At 22.1% G+C, this 22,788-nt stretch overlaps 1 protein-coding gene across 3 annotated transcripts in view; it reads right to left on the reverse strand.

Annotated features, from left to right (window-relative positions):
• Window positions 1-2,142: 2,142 nt before the first annotated feature.
• The window catches only part of LOC122503152 (protein windpipe), a 62,205-nt gene continuing 41,559 nt past the window's right edge, over window positions 2,143-22,788 (reverse strand). The window contains exons 2-3 of one of the 3 annotated variants that reach the window (XM_043613597.1): window positions 13,011-13,064; window positions 2,143-4,911 (exon numbers count right to left, since the gene is read on the reverse strand). In XM_043613597.1, coding sequence (XP_043469532.1) covers window positions 2,874-4,895 — 2,022 coding nt within the window. In that variant the 5' untranslated portion in view covers window positions 4,896-4,911; window positions 13,011-13,064 and the 3' untranslated portion in view covers window positions 2,143-2,873. Of the gene's footprint in view, window positions 4,912-8,627; window positions 8,790-8,868; window positions 8,949-13,010; window positions 13,065-22,788 lie in introns of those variants that run through there. The other 2 variants (XM_043613598.1, XM_043613596.1) reach the window with 2 other exon arrangements.

Raw genomic sequence — 22,788 nt, forward strand, 5'->3', positions numbered from 1 at the left:
TAAAAACTATTAGCACTTTAGTACCATTACCAATCGTGAATTTGTGTATATACTATATATATATTCATTCCAGACATTTAACTCCTATTTTTTCTTCTTCTTTCGGACTTTTTGTAACAATGTCTTTTTTTATCAAAATCATTTTGTAGCGGAAATATTCTTTTCGAAAAAAGAAATTTAACTCCTCATTTTTCTTCTTTTTCGTTACAATTAAATTTATTTTTGTATACAAAATATTTTTCTAACAAAATATTATTGTTACAAAAACATTTTTACGTAGAAAAAAAGGAACCAATGTTTACAATTGTTTTCCAACCAATTAGAAAATGCTACCAATGTTTTCAGAGTTTTTTTTGTATCAAAATAGTTTTGTACCGAAATATTTTTGTATCAAAATGTTGATGTAACAAAATCTTATGATAACAAAACCTTGGTTATGGAAAAAAAATTTAGCACAACCTTTTTACACCAAAAAAGTGAAATTTAACTCCTACTATTTTTTCTTTTTTTTTTTTTTTTTTGAGCTTTTTTGTTACAAATATTTTACTAAAAAAAAATTTTTTTTTTAAATATTGTTCTATCAAAATATTGTTGTAACAAAATCTTTTTGTAACAAAACATTTTTTACCAACAAAAAAAATAAATTTACCACCTAATATTTTTTTGACAGAGCTTTTTTGTTACAAATATTTATGTACCAAAATATTATTGTAAAAAAATATTTTTGTACCAAAATATTGTTGTAACAAATTATTTTTAGTTTTTCAGAATATTGTTGTAACAAAATCTTCTTGCAACAAAACCTTTTTTACCAAAAAAAATTTAACTCCTAACATTTAGTCCTTTTTCGGAGCGCTTTTTTGTTACAAATATTTTAATAAAAAAATTTTTTTGGCAAACTATTGTTACCTATTACAAAATATTGTTCTGTTAAAATATTACTGTATCAAAATCTTTTTATAACAAAACATTTTTTACCAACAAAAATAAAGAAATTTAACACCTAATATTTTTTTTGTTGCAGCTTTTTCTTGCAAATATTTATGTACCAAAACATTATTGCAAAAAAATATTTTTCTACCAAAATATTGTTGTAACAAAATATTTTTGGTTTTTCAGAATATTGTTGTATCAGAATCTTTTTGCAACAAAACCTTTCTTACCAAAAAAAAATTTAACTCCTAACATTTTGTCCTTTTTCGGAGCTTTCCTTAGAAATATTTGAATACCCAAAAATTTTTCTTGTGAAAATATTGTTTGTTACCTATAAAAAAATATTGTTCTTTCAAAATATTGTTGTATCAAAATCTTTTTATAACAAAACATTTTTTACCAACAAAAAAAAAAAGAAATTTAACTCCTAATATTTTTTTGTCAGAGTTTTTTTGTTACAAATATTTTTCTACTAAAATATTGTTGTTACAAATATTTTTCTACTAAAATATTGCCGCAACAAAATATTTTTGATGTTTTAAAATATTGTTGTATTAAAATATTTTTGCAACTAAACATTTTTTACCAACATAAAAAAGCAATTTAAGTCTTAATATTTTTTTCTCAGAGCTTTTTTGTTACAAATATTTTTCTACTAAAATATTGCCGTAACAAAATATTTTTGATGTTTTAAAATATTGTTGTATTAAAATCTTTTTGCAACTAAACATTTTTTAACAAAAAAAAAGATTTTTAACTCGTAATATTTTTTTTGTCGAAGCTTTTTTGTTGCAAATATTTATGCACCAAAATATTATTGCAAAAAAATATTTTTGTACCAAAATATTGTTGTAACAAAATATTTTTGTACCAAAATATTTTTGTACCAAAATATTGTTGTAACAAAATATTTTTGTACCAAAATATTGTTGTAACAAAATATTTTTGTACCAAAATATTGTTGTAACAAAATATTTTTGTACCAAAATATTGTATCAAAATCTTTTTGCAGCAAAACCATTTTTTCCTAAAAATTTTTCCTAATATTTTTTCTTTTTTTCGGAGTTTTTTTTAACATATATTTTTGTACCAAAATATTGCACCAAAAAAATTTGCTTTTTTAAAATATTATTGTATCAAAATCTTTTTGTAACAAAAATTTTTTACCAAAAAGAATTTGAATATATTTTTTTCTTTTGGAGTCTTTCTGTTACAAATTTTTTTTTTTTGTATTAAAATATCGTTGTAACAAAATATTTTTGTATCAAAATATTTGTCTAACAAAACTTGTTGTAACAACCTTTTTTAATACAAAAAAAAAAAATAAATTCAACTCCTAATATTTTTTCTTTTTTTGCATTTTTTTGTTACAAATATCTTGGTATCGGAAATTATTATTGTTTCGAAATTTTTTTGTAACAAAACCATTTTTACCAAAAAAAAAGGAATTTGAATCAAAATTTTTCTTCTTCTTCCCCTAGGTTTTTTAATCTAACAAATAATTTTGTAACAAAATACTTCTGTACCAAAATATTGTTGTACCAAAGTATCGTCTTATCAAACTATTTTCGTACCAAAATATTTTTCAAACAAAATCTTCTTTGCAACAAAACCATTTTTACCAAAGAACGAAATTTAACTCCTAATTTTTCTTCTTTTCTCAAAGTTCTTTCTGTAACAATTTATTTTTTGTAGCAAAATATTTTCGCATCATATTTTTCTAACAAAATCTCTACCATTAAAAGAAATTGAACTCCTAACTTTTTCTCCCTTTTTTCCTAATAGTTCTCGTGTAACGAATCTTTTTCCACCAAAAAAAAATATTTTCGTAACAAAACTTTTTTTCACCCACTGTTTGGTGAAAATTTTTCCGACCAAATTTTTTTTTTTTGATCATTTAATTAAAATTTTATTAAAGTCTTTAAAAAAGTGTTTTGGACTCAGGGCGTTTTGACTAGGTTTTCACCCATTTTCGTTCGTGTGATGAGAATCGGCGTTTTCGGAACACTGTCAGGATTCTCCTGTAGGATAATTTTCACTCGCTGTGCATCGGGACTGAGTGGCGGACTACCGAAATCCGTCATTGGAGTATTAGGCGGTGCCTTTATTTCACTTTGTGACAAATTTAACGGCGGAACAATGGGATGTGTTTTTCCGTTTGTTGGCGAATGGGTAACTTCATCAAGATTCGATTTTCTTGGTGGTTTCACAGGATCTTGTTCTTGTGTTTCGTTTGCCGTTGGAGTTTCCTTCAGTCCATTTCCATTTTGATTCACAATTTCCTTATCGTCCTGCAGGGGGACCTTTATTAATGGCACACTTTCCGCATTGCCATTGGATATTTTCGGTTGTACCGCATTGTTGCCCTCGAGTAGGGATTTTCTCATTTCCTTCAGCTCGGTGCCACGTTCGACATCGTCGGGAATTCGTTTCTTTTTGCAGAAATCACCCTTGAAGGCTGCTAGGATAATGAGGGCGATGAAAATGCCGAGGAGGACTATTAGCACCACCATTGGGGCATTACCGGTCTTTGCCTCTTGAGAAGCGTCCGCTAATTCTTGTTTTGTTTCGGTGTTCTTTGATTTTTCGACTTCGGATGTTTCGGGTACTTTTTCGTGGGGTTTTTTTGGTAGCATTGCGTCGGCTTCTGATGCTTTCTCGGGAATGACTGGTAGGAATTCCTCTTTTTCGATTTCGGGGAATTTTGGGGTTTTGTCTTCTGGTTGGAGTGTGGTTGGTGAATCGGGCCAATTGCCGAAGATGGAGTCGAACAAACTGCCGGAATTCGAGGCGTCTTTGTCGAATACGGTGTCCTTGAAGGCTGACTCCTCTTCTCTTGTTTTGGTGAAGTCTATCGGTGGTGTTAGTGTTCCGGAACCCTCGTCATCATCGCCGGAACCTTCGTTGGAGAATAGATCAGATTTATCGGAGGGTTTTTGTGTTTGATGATTTGTTTCGGTTGATGATGATTTTTCCTCGCTGTCGAAAAATAGACCATCGTCGCCTTTTAATTTGGTTTTCTCCAAAGAAACCTCGATCGATTTGGTTGAAGTCTCTTTTTCTGGTGTTGTTAGTGGAACAGTTGTTTCCAAAACTGTAGGTTCGGTTGTTTTCGGATTTGGTGCTTCGGTCGTTTTTGGCACTTCTGGCATTGGTGTTTCTGGCACTGCTATTTCTGGTGCTGGTGTTTCCGGTGCTGGTGTTTCGATTTCCGGTTCCTTTGGTGGTGTTTCAACATCCTCAAGTCCTCCATCGTCATCATCGGTTATTTCCTCATCACCAGATCCGAAATCTTCCAAACCTTCTGCATCATCTTTACCAAACGGTTGATCCTTCTGCATTCCTTCATCTTGTTCCTCAAAAATGCAAACTAGTTCTGAAGTTGGCTTCAATAGGGACAAACCCTTTACTCCAACTGGTCCACTGCAAACAGCTCTCTTAGCAATCTTTACTCCCTTCTCCACCAATTTATCCCTTACTCTCAAAGTTGCGCAATCACAATCAATATGGTTTCTCGTAATGTCGAGAAATTTAAGATTCTTCAAATCGGTCAGCGCTTCCGGAAGTGAGCGTAAATTGTTCTTCTTCAAACTGAGAGTTCGCAATTTTTTCAAACCCTCCAAAGAACTCGAATTTAAATGCCTAATGTGATTCTCCGCTAAATTAAGTGAATGAAGTTGTGACAATTGATGAAATGTTCCAGGTGAAATCTTCGATAAATTCCCCCTCGAAAGGTCCAAATGTTTGAGACTTGTTAAATTTCCAAGTAGGTTCGGAGTCAAAATATTCTCCTCGATTGATGTTTTTAGAGTGACAATATCCTCCCGTTTGATATCAACAATGTCCTTTAGTGAATGACAGTTGGCAATTGTGGAATTTTCGATGGTACATAATCCCTCCGTTGGCCTCCAAAAGTCCAGGAGGAATAAGAGGAAGAATCCAAAGAGATCCGTTGACCGCATTTTTATTCCAAGAGACCTGAAAAAATTCCAAATAATTAGAAACACGACAAAAAAGAGAATTATCAATAAAGATTTTCCATCATTTTAGAAACAAACAAAATTTTTTTTTTAATACTAAAATTCAAGTAATAAATTCTAAATAGTTGTCTTATTTGATAGCACTCCGAAGCGAGCTCCGAAGTGAGCTTTTCAGGTATCTTTCTTCGGAGCGCGTCACTAATTTTAAACAGTTTTCAAATAATAAATTTAAAAACAAACATTGACGACAAACATAATGTAAATTTCCTCCTAGTCATATATTAAAAACGTTTTTTCTCTATCGTAATGTAAAAAAAAAATTTTTATTAATCTCAAAGTTTTGTCAGAAAATAACAAAAAGAAATAAAGGAGAAAAAAAAAGTTGAATAACAAAGAGCTATTATATTTACTGCTTTGCTAAGTCAGATGAACGTCAGTGGAGAAAAAAAATTGGTAGTTATAGAGGTTAATGGCATTCAATGATTGAAGACGAAAGATTAATGAATCTCGGTCTTTCTTGCAAAGAGAGATGATAAACGATTAAAAAAAAAGAACGTAAATGATGATAATGTTACTTTATTCTTAAAATCAACATTAGAGGACAGGTAAACATGTACGATCTAAAATTAACTATATATATCTTATAAAGAGCGAGAAGACTTTGCATTATTGTAAATACGCACTGATAAGAAATATTTGATCGAAAATATGATAACATCAATATCGAGAATACGTAAACAATAAAAAAAAAACAATCAGAAAAATGGAAAAGATCAAATTTTTTATAATTTTGACCTAATTTTTGGTCTAATGTAGTAAATTAGTTAATTTATTTTCATTAATTAGATAACTAATTAAATAACTATTTGATTTGTTTAATTATTTATTTCTCTATTTATTTATTTATCTTTGTATTTATTTATTTATTTTCCCAACCCTAATTTTTTTTATTTTTTGTTTATTTATTTATTGCTTCACTTATTTATTGACTCTAATTAATTATTTATATATTACAGACTCTAATTTTCAAACGTTTATTAATTATTATAGAAAATACATTACTTCCTCTATGAGAAAGCAATATTTAAAATGTCAATTTAATTAAGAGTTTGAATTACTTCTTAATCCGAAACAAGGTTATTAAGCAAAAATAATTTAGTAAAAACAATTCATTCTTTAGTAATTCTTTAGTAAAAACTTATTGCTTTTTGTAGTTCCAAAAAACGAGGCCAATAACAAATTAAACAAAAAAAATGTGTGAAATAATTTAGTTTCTTCGTAAGAATTTAAAAAATTTTTTAAATTAACATCATTTATTACAACATTCTCAAATTATTATTATTAATTATTATTATCATTATTACCATAAACATTAATTATTATAATTTTTATCATTATTATTTATTTTTTTGATGGTAATATCAGGCTACGTTCTCGATAAATAATTTTAGAAAAGTAGCAAAAAGCATATTTAAGATTAAAAAATACTATTAAAAATAGGCTAATTTTTTGAAATAAATATTCAAATGCCTATTCACTTTTCCACAGGAATTAAAATATTTTAAATAATTTCAATGTATTACAAAATTCAATTATTTTTTTGTTGGAATTTTTAAATAAAATTCTTCAAAATTTAAATCATTTTATTTCAAAATAAAAATTTTAATATTATTACAGTTTTACAACAATTAAAATTTTTAAAAGATTTCAATTTAAAATTTTTTGAAATATATCTAATTAATTTCTTAAAATTCATAATATAAGGCTTATAATATTATATTTATTATATTTAACTGAAATTCAATTTTAAATCAACTCTTATTAAAAAGTTCTTCAAGAATTCAATTATTTAAGTACTAAGTAAAAAAATTTATTGAATAATTAAATATTTTTGAAAATTAAATTCTTATAAAGAACTTTATCAAAATTTTTTTAAATAATTGAATTCTTCTAAAGAGATTATTACAATTTTTAAAAATAAGTGATTTCTATCAACAAGTTTTGTTATACTTTTTAAAAATAATTGAATTTTTCCGAAGAATTTTATAACTTTTGAAAATAATTGAATTCTTGCGAAAAATTTTATTAAAATTTTTTTTAAAAATAATTTAATTCTTTTGGGAAATTTTATTAAAATCATAGATATTAAAAATAATTAAATATCTACTACACAGGAAAAAAAAAGTGTTATTTTAACACTAAAATTAGTGTTAAAACAACACGCAACATTTTTAACCGATACTGCGTGATTTTAACACTTTATTGGCGTTAAAATAACACTAGAGCGTGTTAAATTAACACTAGAGGGTGTTAAATTAATATACATTTTTAATAGGGTTAAAATAACACCAAAATTGTGTTAAAACAACACTATCTGACAACTACACGCAACAAATTTAACACATATTTTTTCTGTGTAATTTTTTAAATTAATTAAATTTCAACGAAGAATTTCATGGAAATTTATTGAAAATTATTGAATTGTTACAAAGAATTTCATAACAATTTTTAAAAATAATTATTAAATTCTAATAAACAAATTATATCAAAATTTTTTTAAAATGATTTTTCTAAGGAATTCTTCTAAATTTTATTAAAATTCTTCAAAAGAATTTAAATTCTTTGGAAAAATTTTAATAAAATTTTTAAGAATAATTGCATTTTTCGAAAAAATTATTTTAAATTATAATAAAAATAATTATAAATCCTGTGATGAGTTTTATTAGTCATGAAATTAACATTTTTAAAAATAATTGAATTCCTTAGAAGAATTTTATTATTCATAAAAATAATTGAATTCCTTAGAAGAATTTTATTATTTATAAAAATAATTGAATTCTTACGAAAATTTTTTTAAATAATTAATTTTTTCCAAAATATTTTGTGAAAATTGTGTTTCAATGTTTTAAATAATTGTATTCCTGTAAAAATGTAATTATTTATGAAAATAATTGAATATTTGCAGAGAATTTTATAAACTTTTTTCTATAATTTGAATTTTTTTGGGAAATTTCTTATTAAAATAATAGGTATTGAAAATAATTGAGTTTCGAATCATTTTTTAAAAATAATTGAATCGTTTGAAAAAAGTAATAAAAAATTAGTAAATTGTAGGTTTTATAGTAAATGAGTACTAAGACTATAAAAATTATTTTAGATTTACATTGAAATAATAATATTAAAATAGTTTATAAAGAAATAATAGTAATCAAAATTTGTTTTCTACAACTATTTTTTTCATTGTCATTCAAATATTTATTATATGAATATTGTTATATAAATAACAATAATAATCTTTGAATTTTAAGATATACAAAATTTTGAAATGAAAAAAAAATTTAATTCAAATATCTATGTAAAATTAAATAAAATAAGTAAAATAAAAAAAGCTATTAAAGTAAAAATACTTAAATTATGAATAAACACTGGAAAAAAAATTTATTTGATTTAAATAACCGATTTATTGACTATTATCAATTAAATATTTACTTGAATCAAATAATATTTATTGGAGTCAATTAAATGGTATTTGAACCAATAATTTCAGTATTTGAAGCAAATATGAATTGAACCATTTAATTGACTCTAATAAATATTATATTTGATTCAATTAAATATTTAATTGATAATAGTCAATTAATCGGTTATTTGAATCAAAATAAATTTATTTTTCAGTGTAGAAATAAAAAAAATGTAATTTATTTGTTTACATACATTTTAGACAAGATAAATTTTTTTTCATCGTGCGTTATGGAAATATTTTTTTCCTGCGATTAGTTTGAGATTACTTTTGAAGAGAATTACTTTGGGACATTTTTCCGCAATTAATAATTAATTATATGAAAAAATATGAAATTAATTATAATCGTGACATTAATTTATATTTTTTGTTTTAATTATGATAAAGAAGCACTAAAAAATTGACTAGAGCGTTAAAATTTTGCTATTCACGCACTTATAAACGCACTTTGCAAAAGACACTCTTTTCGCGCGATGGCAGCAGCATCAGCAAGTAAACTTCCTTTGAACGACGCGATATTCTATACATAGAATATAAGCAACATTCGGCATGCTATTTGCACTATTTTGCATACTATTCACCAAATGGCGACAAAACTCTGACGTCATTCACGATTCTACACGTAAAGTATATGGGCAATTCCACGTGAGATTTTAGTCGACCTCTTAAAATCGGCCAAAAATATTTTTTTTTCTATTCTGTATCGAAAAAAAACAGATACGTATTTTTTTATTTATGTTTAATTGTCCAAATTTTCGAGTTATGAATTTTCGAAAATTTGGACTTTTAATTGTAGACCTATATTCAGTAGCTTATAAGTCCGAAAATATTGAGTTTAGGAAAAAGTTGTCAAAGAATAAAAGTTTTAGTTTTCTTTCGAATTTTAAGAAATGTAAACAAAAAAATTGTTTTTTAATTTTTTATTAAAAAAAAATTTTTTTTTTATAAACAAATTAATTTTTTTTAACTTTGGGCCGGATTTTTTTATATTTTTTTAAAATTTATTTATACCTTATAATATAGAGAAGATTTTCCAAAAAGTCCCGAAATTGGCCTGATGTGTTAAATGAGTTTTAAAATATTTTCAAAAATCACTTGCAAGCATCACAGTGGGATTTTTTTTACAATTAACTATTTAAAACTGTCTACAGCGTAGACCCTTTAATTTAAAACAAAGAACACTCAAATAGATTAAAAATTATACGCTGTAGACAGTTTTAAATAGTTAATTGTAAAAAAAAATCCCACTGTGATGCTTGCAAGTGATTTTTGAAAATATTTTAAAACTCATTTAACACATCAGGCCCATTTCGGGACTTTTTGGAAAATCTTCTCTATATTATAAGGTATAAATAAATTTTAAAAAAATATAAAAAAATCCGGCCCAAAGTTAAAAAAAATTAATTTGTTTATAAAAAAAAAATTTTTTTTAATAAAAAATTAAAAAACAATTTTTTTGTTTACATTTCTTAAATTTCGAAAGAAAACTAAAATTTTTATTTTTTGACAACTTTTTCCTAAACTCAATATTTTCGGACTTGTAAGCTACTGAATATAGGTCTACAATTAAAAGTCCAAAATTTCGAAAATTCATAACTCGAAAATTTGGACAATTAAACAAAAATAAAAAAATACGTATCTGTTTTTTTTCGATACAGAATAGAAAAAAAATATTTTTGGCCGATTTTAAAAGGTCGACTAAAATCTCACGTGGAATTGCCCATTATACAAACGGCAAAATGAGTTGCGCATAATATTATTTTATTGTTGATATATATTAAAAAGAAGAAGAAGAAGGAGAAGGAAAAAAAAGAAAACAATGGATAATTTCTCATTTTCTCTTTGTGGAAAATTTTCAAAGAAAATCATAAATAAGCAAGAGGTGATAATAATTTATAGATATAAAAATGAAAATTTGTTTCTTGACTTTAAACAAAAAATTCTTTTGAAGTTATAATATGAAAACGCATTTTTTTATGCAGCGACAGAAAAAAGAAAAAATAGAAAAAAAGAAAAAATAGCAAAAGATAAAAAATAAGGAAAGAAGAAATAACAATAAAAAAAGGAGGAAACAAAAAAGGAAATAAGAAAAAAAGAAAAGAAGAAACAAAAAAGAAATAGAGGGAAAAAAGAAGAAACAAAAAAAGAAAAAAAAGAGGAAGAAATAAAAAAAAAAGAAATAAAATAAAAAAGAAACAGAAAAGGAAATAAAGAAAAGAGAAGGAACAATAAAAAAAGATGAAGAAGAAGAGGCAAAATTAGAAATCGATTACTAAATAAAATCCTATAAAAATATTTAAAAAAATTTTTTTTTAAATTTAATTTATAAAGTTTTACCACCATTTTCTTTTCTTGACATTTAAAGAGACTCATATTTTCTTATCACTAACTCCATAAAGTTTATCCACAATTTATCTTGATGGTAATGTTTACTCATCTAATCACAGTACAATATTAGGTCGGAAATTTGTTCATTTAACTGCAGCAAACAATATTTCAAAAGGTTGCCAACATAATTAATACCAATTGTATATGAAAATTAATCTTTTGACACGAATAAAATTAATTTTACAGATTATTATTTTAAAAAATAATTCTAATTATAAAAGAACTATTTATTATTGTATAAAAAAAATTAATATTGTATTATTACTATCAATTTATTAATCTTTTATTAATTAAACTTTTCTGTTTTTGAATTTCGCGCCAATAGTTCATAAAATTGCCGCCTAGATGTCATGAAAATTCTCTCATAAACGAAATGAAATGAGTTTTTATAAAACTTTTGCTGCTGAGCTTATACAAATGAATAAGAATTAATAAAAAAAATAAATATCATGTAGAGTAAATAATAAAAAAAATAATAATAATAGTAGTAGTAGTAGTTAGAATAGTACTAGTAATAGTATTAGTAGTAGTACTACAAGTAGTAATCGTGTTAGAAGTTATAATTATTATAAAAAATATATTAATAATAATAATAATAATAATAATAATAATAATAATAATAATAATAATAATAATAATAATATTAATAATAATAGTAGTAGTTGGAGTAGTATACTATTAATAGTATTTTATTAAAAGTTCTTAATAGTTCTAGTAGTTATAATTATTATAAAAAATAAATAATAAAAATCCTAATTGCTACTATAATGACAATAATAAAATTGAATTTTATATCTATAATTCTTTAAAGTAGTCGCAACATTCTTTGTCATTATCGTATTCTATTTACGTAGTACAATAAAAACGTAATTATTGTTTACTTCAGTAAGAAGTTCAATAAGATAGCATAATTGTTGCAATAAGTTATTAAATTACGTGCTAATTTTCAAAACGATATTTTCACAATAATGCAACTTTCTTACCTATAAATTTTTATATTTTATACAAAATTTACTTAAATATTATTTTTACTGTTGGGCTTTGTTATAAATAAATAAATAAATGAAAATAAACAAGAGCAACAAAAATAAATAAATAAAAATAAACAAATACAAAAAAATTAATAAGCAAAAAAACCAATGCAATAAAAATAAACAAATACGAAAAATTAATAAATAAAAAAAAAAATAAAATACATAAGAAAATTTAACAAATGAAAATAAACGAATACAAAAAGTGAATAAAAAAAACAATTACAAACAAATTTAACAAATTGAAATAAAAAATGCAAAGAAATGAACAAGTAAACAATTATAAGAAGAAATAAATAAATACAACTAAATAAATAGAAAAAAAATTTAATAAATAATAAAAAACCAATATAAAAAAATTAATAAATAGAAAAGCAAATACAAAATAATTTAACAAATAAAAATAAACAAATACAAAAAGTGAATAAATGAAAAAAATGAAATAGAAAAAGTGATTAACAAAAATAACAATTATAAAGAAATTGAAATAAAAAAATACAAAAAAATTAATAAATAGAAAAGCAAATACAAAATAATTTAATAAATAAAAATAAACAAATACAAAAAGTGAATAAATGAAAATAAACAAATAGAAAAAGTGATTAAAAAAAATAACAATTATAAAGAAATTGAAATAAAAAAATACAAAAAAATTAATAAATAAAAAAACACTAATATAAAATAATTTAACAAATAAAAATAAACAAATACTTTCTGTGAATAAATAAATGAATAAATAAAGAAAAATAAAAATACAAAAAATACAAAAAATGAACAAATAAACAATTATAAAAAGAAATAAATAAATACAAATAAATGCAAAAAAAAAATTTAATAAATAAAAAACAAATACAAAAATTGATTGAATAAAAATGAACAAATACAGAAAGAAATTAATAAATAAAAATATATAATTACAAAATATTACAAATACTGAAAAATTTCATACTTTGCAAAGAATTTTTTTTTCTTTAATGAAATAAAAAAAAATAATAATTAAAGACAAATGATGAGTGAAATTAATAAATTGTTCTAGTTAATTTTTCAATTCCTATATTAGCATGTCTCGTTAACGAATATATAAAAGAAAAAATCGACATCGAGACATAAAATGATAAATAAACTGAAGGGAAAAAGAACGGATTGAAATATACTCACGTTTCGTTTACTCAGATGTGGTGTTCTTTAGAAGGAGCGCGGCTCCGGTAGCATCTGCAACATTTCAATGAATTCGCACATGTAAAATCCTGTTTACAAAACAATCTTTCAAAGTAAGATAAAAGCTCAAATGATAAATGACCCAGAAAAAAAATTATTTACTCCAATAATTGAGTTTTTTTTATCAATTTTATTATTATTATTATTATTTATTTATTTATTTTCAATGTAATTTTATTTTGTTCATTTCTAAATTTTTAAAAATTATTAACAAAAAAAAAAAGAATTTTACATAAAATAAAAAATTATTGTTATACATATTTAAAAACAAATATTAATTGTAATGTTAGTAAAAAATTGTGTTATCAAAAAATTAATATAGATTACAAATAATAAAAAAAAAAAAATATGTGAAAAAAATCTTCGTAAAAACATTATTTGTTACAAAATACAAAACTGAAGAAATGAATATATTTACTTTGATGAAATTAACAAGGAGCACGTGGTGTATTATTCTATTAATAGGTTCATTCTTGGTTGGCTTAATGTCACCCGAATACCACCGCACGTGGTGAATATTTCATTCATGAATATCTTTAGACACCACATTGACATAATATTAAACAGAAATATTGTTTCTATAATTTCAACACTTCATTTTTCATTCCAAAATTTACCTGACAGGTGAAAATTTATGCAAAGTGAAAAATTTCTTCTTAAAATAATATAGATATTAAATGAAGTTATCAATGGTGGAAAAATTCAATTCGTAAAATAAATAATTTTAGTTAATTAACAAATTCAGTTATTTCCTTTAGTTGATAAATTTAGAAATTTTTTTATTTATCTAGATAATAAATTCAATTATTTAATTTATCTAGTACCTGGTTAATAAATTTAGTTATTTAAATTAAATAAATAAGAAATTTATGTATAATTAAAAAAATTTTTTATTTAATATTGTTAGTTGATAAATTTATATTTATTAAATTTTATTTAGTTAGGTAATAAATTCAATCATTTAATACAGCTAGTTAACAAATTTTTTTATTTTTTATTAAAATTTTTTTTATTTAGTTACTTAACAAATTAAATTTTTAAATTCAGTCAGGCTATTGCCTGACTTAATTTAAAGAATTTTTTAGGCTAATTTCCATTGGATAATGTACATTGTATAAATGCTTGGATTGTTTTATACAAATTTGTATTCAATTTTTAAATTTTTTAAAATGAATAAATTAAACTGAAAAAGTTAGTTAACAAATTTAATTTTCTTTAATCAGGTAATTAATTTAGTTATTAAATTTAATTTAGTTAACAAATTTAGTTATTTAATTTATTTAGTTGATAAATTTAGCAATGACTTTATTTCATTAGATTAATAAATTCAATTATTTATAGTAGCTAGTTAACAAATTTTGTTATTTTATTCAGTTAGTTAATAAATCAAGTAATTAAATTTAGATATTTATTACATTTACTGTATTTAACTTAGTTAATAAATTTACTTCCTTAATTAATTTAATCAACAAATTTCCTCAGTCAATAAATTTTCATTTTCATTTTCTCCTAATTATAATTTCAATTACAGCAAATTGTTCAGAAACATGTATAAAATATATACGAAAGTTCTCACTTCGATTCAGCACAAATCGATTTTTATCACAAAACATTAAAAAAAAAAACGGAAGATAATTTTTTTTTTCTATATAAAAAAGAAAAAAATTTCTCTTTCCTTCGATTTGAAAACGGTACTGTTTATATACTGAAAGCGAGAAATGCGAGAAATTGAAAGACGATAAAATACATAAAGATTTTCGCCATTCATATGGACATGTCAATCGAGTGTCAAGTATATCCTTTAGAATTGATGATTAGAGAAGTCACCAATGCACAACCAAAAATGAAAAAACGAGTGCATTGCATACGAGTATTACAACTTTGGTCATGGGAGGCTATTTAGTTGTTCCGTGAGTAACGGTGTTTATAGTCAGCATTCAATGGTCCAGTTTGTCACGTGTTTGAAACTCTATTGAGAAAACCATCTTCTATCGTGTGATGAGCATCTCAATGTCAATCTTATTCTCTAGCCGGAAGTAGAAAGTGCTTTTATGGAAAAATTTATATACAAAATTCTCACTAAAAGGCAGAAGAAAACTTGATTTAATCTTTTATTTATTCATCGCTGAGAAGAAAACTAAGTAATTTTTTGTCAAAGTAAAATCTATAAAGTATAAACAATAAAATTTCTATACTTAGCAAGTTCCACTATTTTTATTATTTTATTTATTTGTTTATTTGAATTTTTGTTTATTTATTTGTTTAATTATTTCATTGTTTAATTGATTTCTTTGTTCTTGTCTAAGTTCTTTTGTTTATTTATTTAATTGTTTATTTTATTCATTTGTTTATTTATAAATTTTTGTATATACTTGTTTATTTCTTTGTTTATTTGTTTATATATTTATTTATTTGCGTATTCGTGCATTTACTTGTTTGTTCACTTGTTTATTTATTTATTACTTGTTTATTAGTGAAACTTTTTATTTAACTGTTTGTTTTATTTGTGTATTTATTTTTCTGGAGAATTTTTAAATTCTATACTTAAAACTTTCACAATTTTTACTATTTTATTTATTTTTTTGATTATTTGTTTATTCATTTGTTTATTTGTGTTTTTTTTATTTGTTTATTTGTTTTTTGGTTATTTTGTATTTTTTTTATTTATTTGTTTAAATTTTTGTGCATTTATTTGTTAATTTATTTGTTTATTCATTCATTTATTTATTTGTTAATTTATTTGTTTATTCATTTGTATAATTATTTTAATGTTTATTTGATTCATTTGTCATTTGTACAAAATTCTCACTAAAAGATAGAAGAAAACTAATTTAGATTTAATCTTTTGTATATTCATCGCTAAGAAGAAAACTAAGTAATTTTTTCTCACAGTAAAATCTAAACACTAAAATTTCTATACTTGGCAATTTTCACTATTTTCACTATTTTATTTATTTTTTTATTTGAATTTTTGTTAATTTATTTGTTTAATTATTTCATTGTTTAATTGATTTATTTGCTCTTGTCTATGCGTTTTTTTGTTTATTTATTTAATTGTTTATTTATGAATTTTTGTATATATTTGTTTATTTATTTGTTTATTTATTTATTTGTTTATATATTTATTTATTTCTTTGCTTATTTATACATTCATTTGTTTATTTATTTATTTTATTTGTTTATTAGCGAATTTTTTTATTTAACTTTTTGTTTTATTTGCCTATTTATTTGTCTGCAAAATTTTTAATTTCTACATTTAAAATCTTCACAATTTTTACTGTTTTATTTATTTGTTTATTTGTTTATTCATTTATTTATTTATTTACATATTTGTGCTTTTATTTTGTTAATTTATTTGTCTATTTATTTATTCATTTATTTATTTACTTATTTGTGAATTTTTGTATTCATTTGTTTGGATAATTGTTTTTTTATTTGTTTACTAGTTAATTTATTAATTTGTTTATTCATTCATATAATTATTTAAATGTTTATTTTAATCATTTTTTTTTTTTGTTTATTTGTTTCTTTCTTTCTTTGTACATTAATTTAATTATTTATTGTTTCATTTGTTTATTTGTATATTTTTTTATTTATTTATTTGCGTATTTGTTCATTTATTTGTTTGTTCATTTGTTTATTTATTTCTTTATTTATTACTTGTTTATTAGTGGATTTTTTTATTTAACTTTTTGTGTTATTTGTCTGGAGAATTTTTAATTTCTATATATTTAAAATTTTCACATTGTTTACTATTTTATTTAATTGTTTGTTTATTTATTTATTCATTTGTGCATTTTTTTGTTTATTTGTGCATTTTTTTAATTATTTATTTACATATTTGTGCACTTTTTTGTTAATTTATTTGTTTATTTATTCATTTATTTATTTACTTGTGCGTTAATGTTTGTATTTATTTGTTTGGATAATTGTTCGTTCATTTGATTATTAATTCATTTATTTATTTGTGTATTTTTTATTTGTATACCTTATTTAATTGTTTATTTTATTCATTGGTTTATTTGTGTATTTTTTTATTTAGTTATTTGCTTATTTGTTTATTATTTATTTATTTGCTTATTTATTTATTTATTATTTTTTTATTTGTGAATTTTTGTATCTATTGGTTTGAAAAATTGTTTATTTATTTGATTAATAATTTATTTATTTGTTTATTCATTTGTATAATTTTTAATTATTTATTCGATTCATGTTTTTATTTATCAATTTATTTATTTGTTTTTTTTTGTTTATTTATTTAATTGTTTATTTTTTCATTTGTTTATTTGTGTATTTTTTATTCCTTTACTTGCGTATTTGTGCGTTTATTTGTTTATTTATTTTTTATTTATTTGTTTGTATAATTGTACATTTATTTGATTATTAGTTCATTTATTTATTTAATTATTTAATTATTTAATTATTTAATTATTTAATTATTTAATTATTTAATTATTTAATTGTTTATTTGTTCATTTGTCTATTTGTTTACTTGTTTGTTTCTTTGTTTGTTTATTTATTTATTCATTTGTTTTTTTGTTTATTTTTTAAAATATTTAATTGTTTATTTGTGTATTTTTTTTATTTATCAATTATTTATTATCATTAATTTAATAGCTCATTTGTTTTATTATTTATTTGTTTATTTGCATATTTGTGTATTTATTTGTTTGTTTAATTGTTTTTTTATTTATTTGTATGCTCTCTAAATTTGAATTAGTGAAAATGTTTACTAATTCAAATTTAGAGAGTGTTTGTATATTTGTTTATTGGTACATTTATTATTTATTTAGTGGCTTTTTTCTATTTATTTATTTGTTTATTCGTTTTTTTATTTAATTCGCCACATTAGATTCAAAATGCACAATAAAATATATTCAAAAATATTTATAAATTTTCCTTTTCCTTTATTTTACTTTATTAATTTTTTTTCCCTCTCTCAATAAAAAGCGTTAACATAAAAAATAGTATATTAAAAAAATTAGTTTTCCTTTTTTTGATATAAAAGAATAATAATGAATTTTAAAAAAAATGATATTTTAACTCGTCATGCAGTTCGTAAATGTCATAACAGTGAATTTTGAGAATGAAAGAAGCACTATTCTTTTTATAGTAGTTAGCGTTTTAATTTCACATTGCTAAAGTCTAAAAAAGTTTAAAGAAATACAAAAGTGGGACTGAATTTTTTTTTTTTCCTTTTTGCACATAATATCCAAATTGGTCGAATCGATTAAGTCACGCTCGTCGTGACTGTGACTTTGAAGAAACCGACGAAATTGCATTCACTCGTAAGAGAGAAAGAAAAAGAATGAGAAGTTCAATTTTTAACTGAATGATTCCAAGGATTCTATACACATATATATATACAGAAGAAATTTTAATGTCTGGAAGCATTTGTAAATATATCCGTTTATGGAATATTCATACCTTCCGAATTCTCCTTATAATTGAAAAATTAACTTTCCACAAATTTTTCTCTAATTTTCTTTCTTTCTCTTCTGCCATAATTACACTCAGGTCTCGTAATTGCAAAAATTTTTGATTCCTCAAAAGTACTTTTAAAAGCAAATTTGTATATTATTTTCTGGAATTTCCCACAATGATCAAAAAAAGGGAAAAAAGCAAAAAAAAAAAGAAACAATGAAAAATATTTTTATTGAAAAAAATCTTGCAGTTACGAAACTTGAAAATCAAAAAAAGAAAAATGACTTGCAAATTCTATCCAATGTGGGAAAAAAAATCGAAAAAGAAAAATCTCGTGTTACTAATTGATTAGAATTATTTTTCGAATCGTATTCACTCTCAAATGATAATTACAATATAATAGCTCTCAATTGTGTAAGATAATTTCGATAAATTATAAAAAACTACACACAAATAATTACTCCCGAGAATGAAAAAAAAAGAATTTTATTATTAAATCAAGAACGATGATTTTTCAGAATGAAGATATATATGAAATGAAGATGTCATATTCAAATACAAGTTGTGTTTGAAATTTAAGAAGAGAAATGGACACTCGATCAATACTTGTTTGAGAAAAATCTCATCTAACCTCCTTTTGAATATTGATATTGATAACATATTCAGTCTTGCGGAGAAATTTTTAAAACCAAGAAACTAATTATTTTTAATTACCATCGCAATTTTTGTTTTTTTTTAAATATTTTAGATTACTTTTTTTCTTACACTCGTCTCTCTGATTCAGAGAAATAAATAATAAACGTGATGATAAATTGTCGAGACAAATCACTTTGCGAACAAAATGCGGATAAATTCTATTAATAGGACAAAAATAAATTTTATTTATCATTGTACTTTAAATTAAAAGAAAAAATTTTAATATATTTAAAGAGAAGAGAGAGAGAGAAAAAAAATGCTTTTTTCTAGTTTGACAAATCAGATACTTTATATGCGAGGAAACAATTTTTTTTAAACCTTGACGTTTGTCACACAAACATATTTATTAAAGTAGATATTGTGTTGTATTTAAATAATGAAAGTCATAGTTAATAATAAATAATAAATATTACAATGTTACATAAATTTTTTTTTATCCAGTTAATTATATACGAAAAAAAGAGATTTTTTCAAATATATTTTTTACTGTTTTTTTGTGTACATAATTTATCCAATTTTCCACAATTTGATATTTTTTTGATAAAAAAAAATTTGATGAAAAGATATTTTTGACGATAATAAAAGCAAAAAAAAAATATATTTACAGTTATAACAGTAGATTTTTTTTTATTATTTATAGAAATAAATAGAACGAGTTAAAGTAAGAGAAGTCAGATCAATGACCATGATCCTTCCAGTTCTTCGATCAGACGCGACCTTCCATACGATTTTGCAAAACCTCCAACTCATTCAATACAAAACGAATCCAAAACATTTATCATATATGAATAAAAATTGTATATATGTGCATAAATCTCAACCTTTTTCAAGCACGTAGGCCTTATTTGAATTTGGCTAAAGCCGGAAGTGACGATCTTTTACCGGAATTACGCGCAGGAAACGAAGAAGACATTCCCTGATTTTATAATGCATTGAACAGCAACATTGAAAAATTATTATTTCCGCTTTCAGAATTTAAGTGTATTCTTATGCAAATTTAGAAAAAAATTTATTTTTTTTGTTTACTTTACCCACATTTTAATTCAATGAAAATTTCAATTATTTAACCACAAACATATCAAATAAATGAAATAAATGACAAAAATGACAAAAATCAATAAACAAATAAATGAAACAAATACAATAAAAAAAAATAAAACATCGTTTAATATGAACATAAACATATTATTATTCATTTTGCTTAATTAATATCACATTAATAAAAATATTACATTTTTTCTTCATATTTATTTATTTAAATTTATGGTAATTAATTAATCAATCATTTAATTAATTGATTAATTAATTAATTAATTATCAAATTTATTTCTATTTATTTTGTACCTATTATATTTTTTTTATTAATTATTATCATTATTATAATCACAGTAGGAAAAGTTTTAAGGAATTTTACTAGAATGATTAATGTACTCTATTAATTTCATCTCGTTTATGAGAGAATTTTCATGCCATCAAGGCGGTAATTTAATGAAATAATATTGGGGCGAAATTCAAAAAAATAGAAAAGATTGATTAATAACACACATTAAAAATAATATTGATTTTTTTATTTACATTTACTTATTCAAATTTATTTTTATTTATTTTCTATTATATTTTCTTTACAAATTATTATAAGGACGCTAAATTAAAAAAATGTTTAATTAATAACAAATTAATAATAATATTTAGTTTGTAATTTTTGTTTTTAGAAAATAATATTTAGTCTTTAACTTACTTTTATTTAATTAAATTTTATTTATTTGTTTATTTAATATAGTTTCTTAATAAATTATTATAATCACGAGTTAATGAACAGTATTGGTACGAAATTAAAAAAAAAGTTTGATTATAAACACATTAAAAATAATAATATTTAATTTTTTATTTATCTTTATTTATTAAAACCTATTTCTATTTATTCTGAATTATATATTTTTTTATAAATTATTGTCATCACAAGAAATTAAAAAAGAATTAATTAATAACAAATTAATAAAAATATTTAGTTTTTAACTTTCTTTTATTTATTAAAAATTTTTTTTCATATTTATTATTATATTTTCTTAATAAATTATTATAATCACTAGAAATTATTATAATTATGTTAATTGCAGTAGAAAAATTTCTGTAGATTTTTAATAGAATGCTTCTTGTACTCCATTGATTTCATTTCATTTCTTTTACGAGAGAATTTTCATGACATCTACGTGGCAATTTGATAAATTGCGAAATCCAAGAAAAGAAAAATTTGATTATTAACACATTAAATAGGATATTAATTTTTTTATTTACTTTTCTTTATACCTATTAATTTATTTTTCTTTATTTTCCACTATATTTTCTATATAAATTGTTATAATCACGTGAAATTCCAAAAACGTTTCGTTTATGAGAGAATTTTCATGCCATCTAGGCGGCAATGTAATGAACTTCAATGGCGCGAAATTCAAAAAAAGAAAAATATAGTGATTAAGTCATTAAAAATTATAATATTAATTTTTTATTTACTTGTATTTAATCATTATATTTAGTATTTAATTTTTTTTAAATAATATTTTCTTTATAAATTGTTCTAATCACGCGAAATAAAAAAAAGTTTAGTGAATAACAGATGAATAATAATAATATTTAGTTTTTATTTAATTTTTATTATTTAAATTTATTTTTATTTATTTTGTGTTATATTTTCTTTATAAATTATTATAATTGCGCTAAGTTCAAAAAAGTTTAATTACTAAGTATTAACACATTAATATTAACTAGCAACATATACCTCACTCGCTAACGCTCGTTCGGTTGTATTTAAACTTATTTGTTTTTACTTATTTATTTTTATTTATTTGAACTAAGTAAATATTTACTGGACATAAATATTTTAATTTATGGTATCAAATAAATAGTTATTTGAACCAAATACAAATTACTTAAGTCAATTAAATAGAATAATTTGATCTAATAAATATTGCTTTAAATCAATTATGAAAATTACTTGATTCAATAATGCATAGTTTTTAATTAAAATAAATATTTATTTGCATCAATAAAATAATTTTTTTGAAATATCTAAACTTAGAAGGTTAGATTTTGAATGTTAGCCTGATTCTCTGGATAATTAGTAAGAAAAGGGCGAAGATATGTCCATTCTTTTCTTACTAATAGGATTTTCTGTAGGTAATGATGGGACATCGACATCGGAAACATCAATGTTTACAACCTCGATGTTTTAATTTCGATATTTTCGATGTATCGAGGTTTTTTTTCCGATGTTTGATATTGATGTGAATTATAAGTGCGGGGAAAAAATGATTTTTTTAAATATCTCCTTTTTTGCCTCTAACAGTTTGTGTTTTTTTTTATCTTTTAAACAATTGCTTTAAAAATATTATAATGTTATTTTTCGAAAATAATTGAATTTCTTAAAATAATTCTTATATCCTAATTTATCTTTAAAAATTTTTTTTTTAATTTTTGATAATTCAATTATTTTCAAAATTTGCAATTAAAATTCTTCAAAAAATTGTAACAAAATACTTGAAATAAATTAATTATTTTCAATTAAATTTTGCAAAATTTCAACTATTCAAAACCTTCTATT

The sequence above is a fragment of the Leptopilina heterotoma genome, unplaced genomic scaffold (genome assembly GCF_015476425.1).
Source record: "Leptopilina heterotoma isolate Lh14 unplaced genomic scaffold, ASM1547642v1 Lhet_246, whole genome shotgun sequence".
Lineage (NCBI taxonomy): Eukaryota > Metazoa > Arthropoda > Insecta > Hymenoptera > Figitidae > Leptopilina > Leptopilina heterotoma.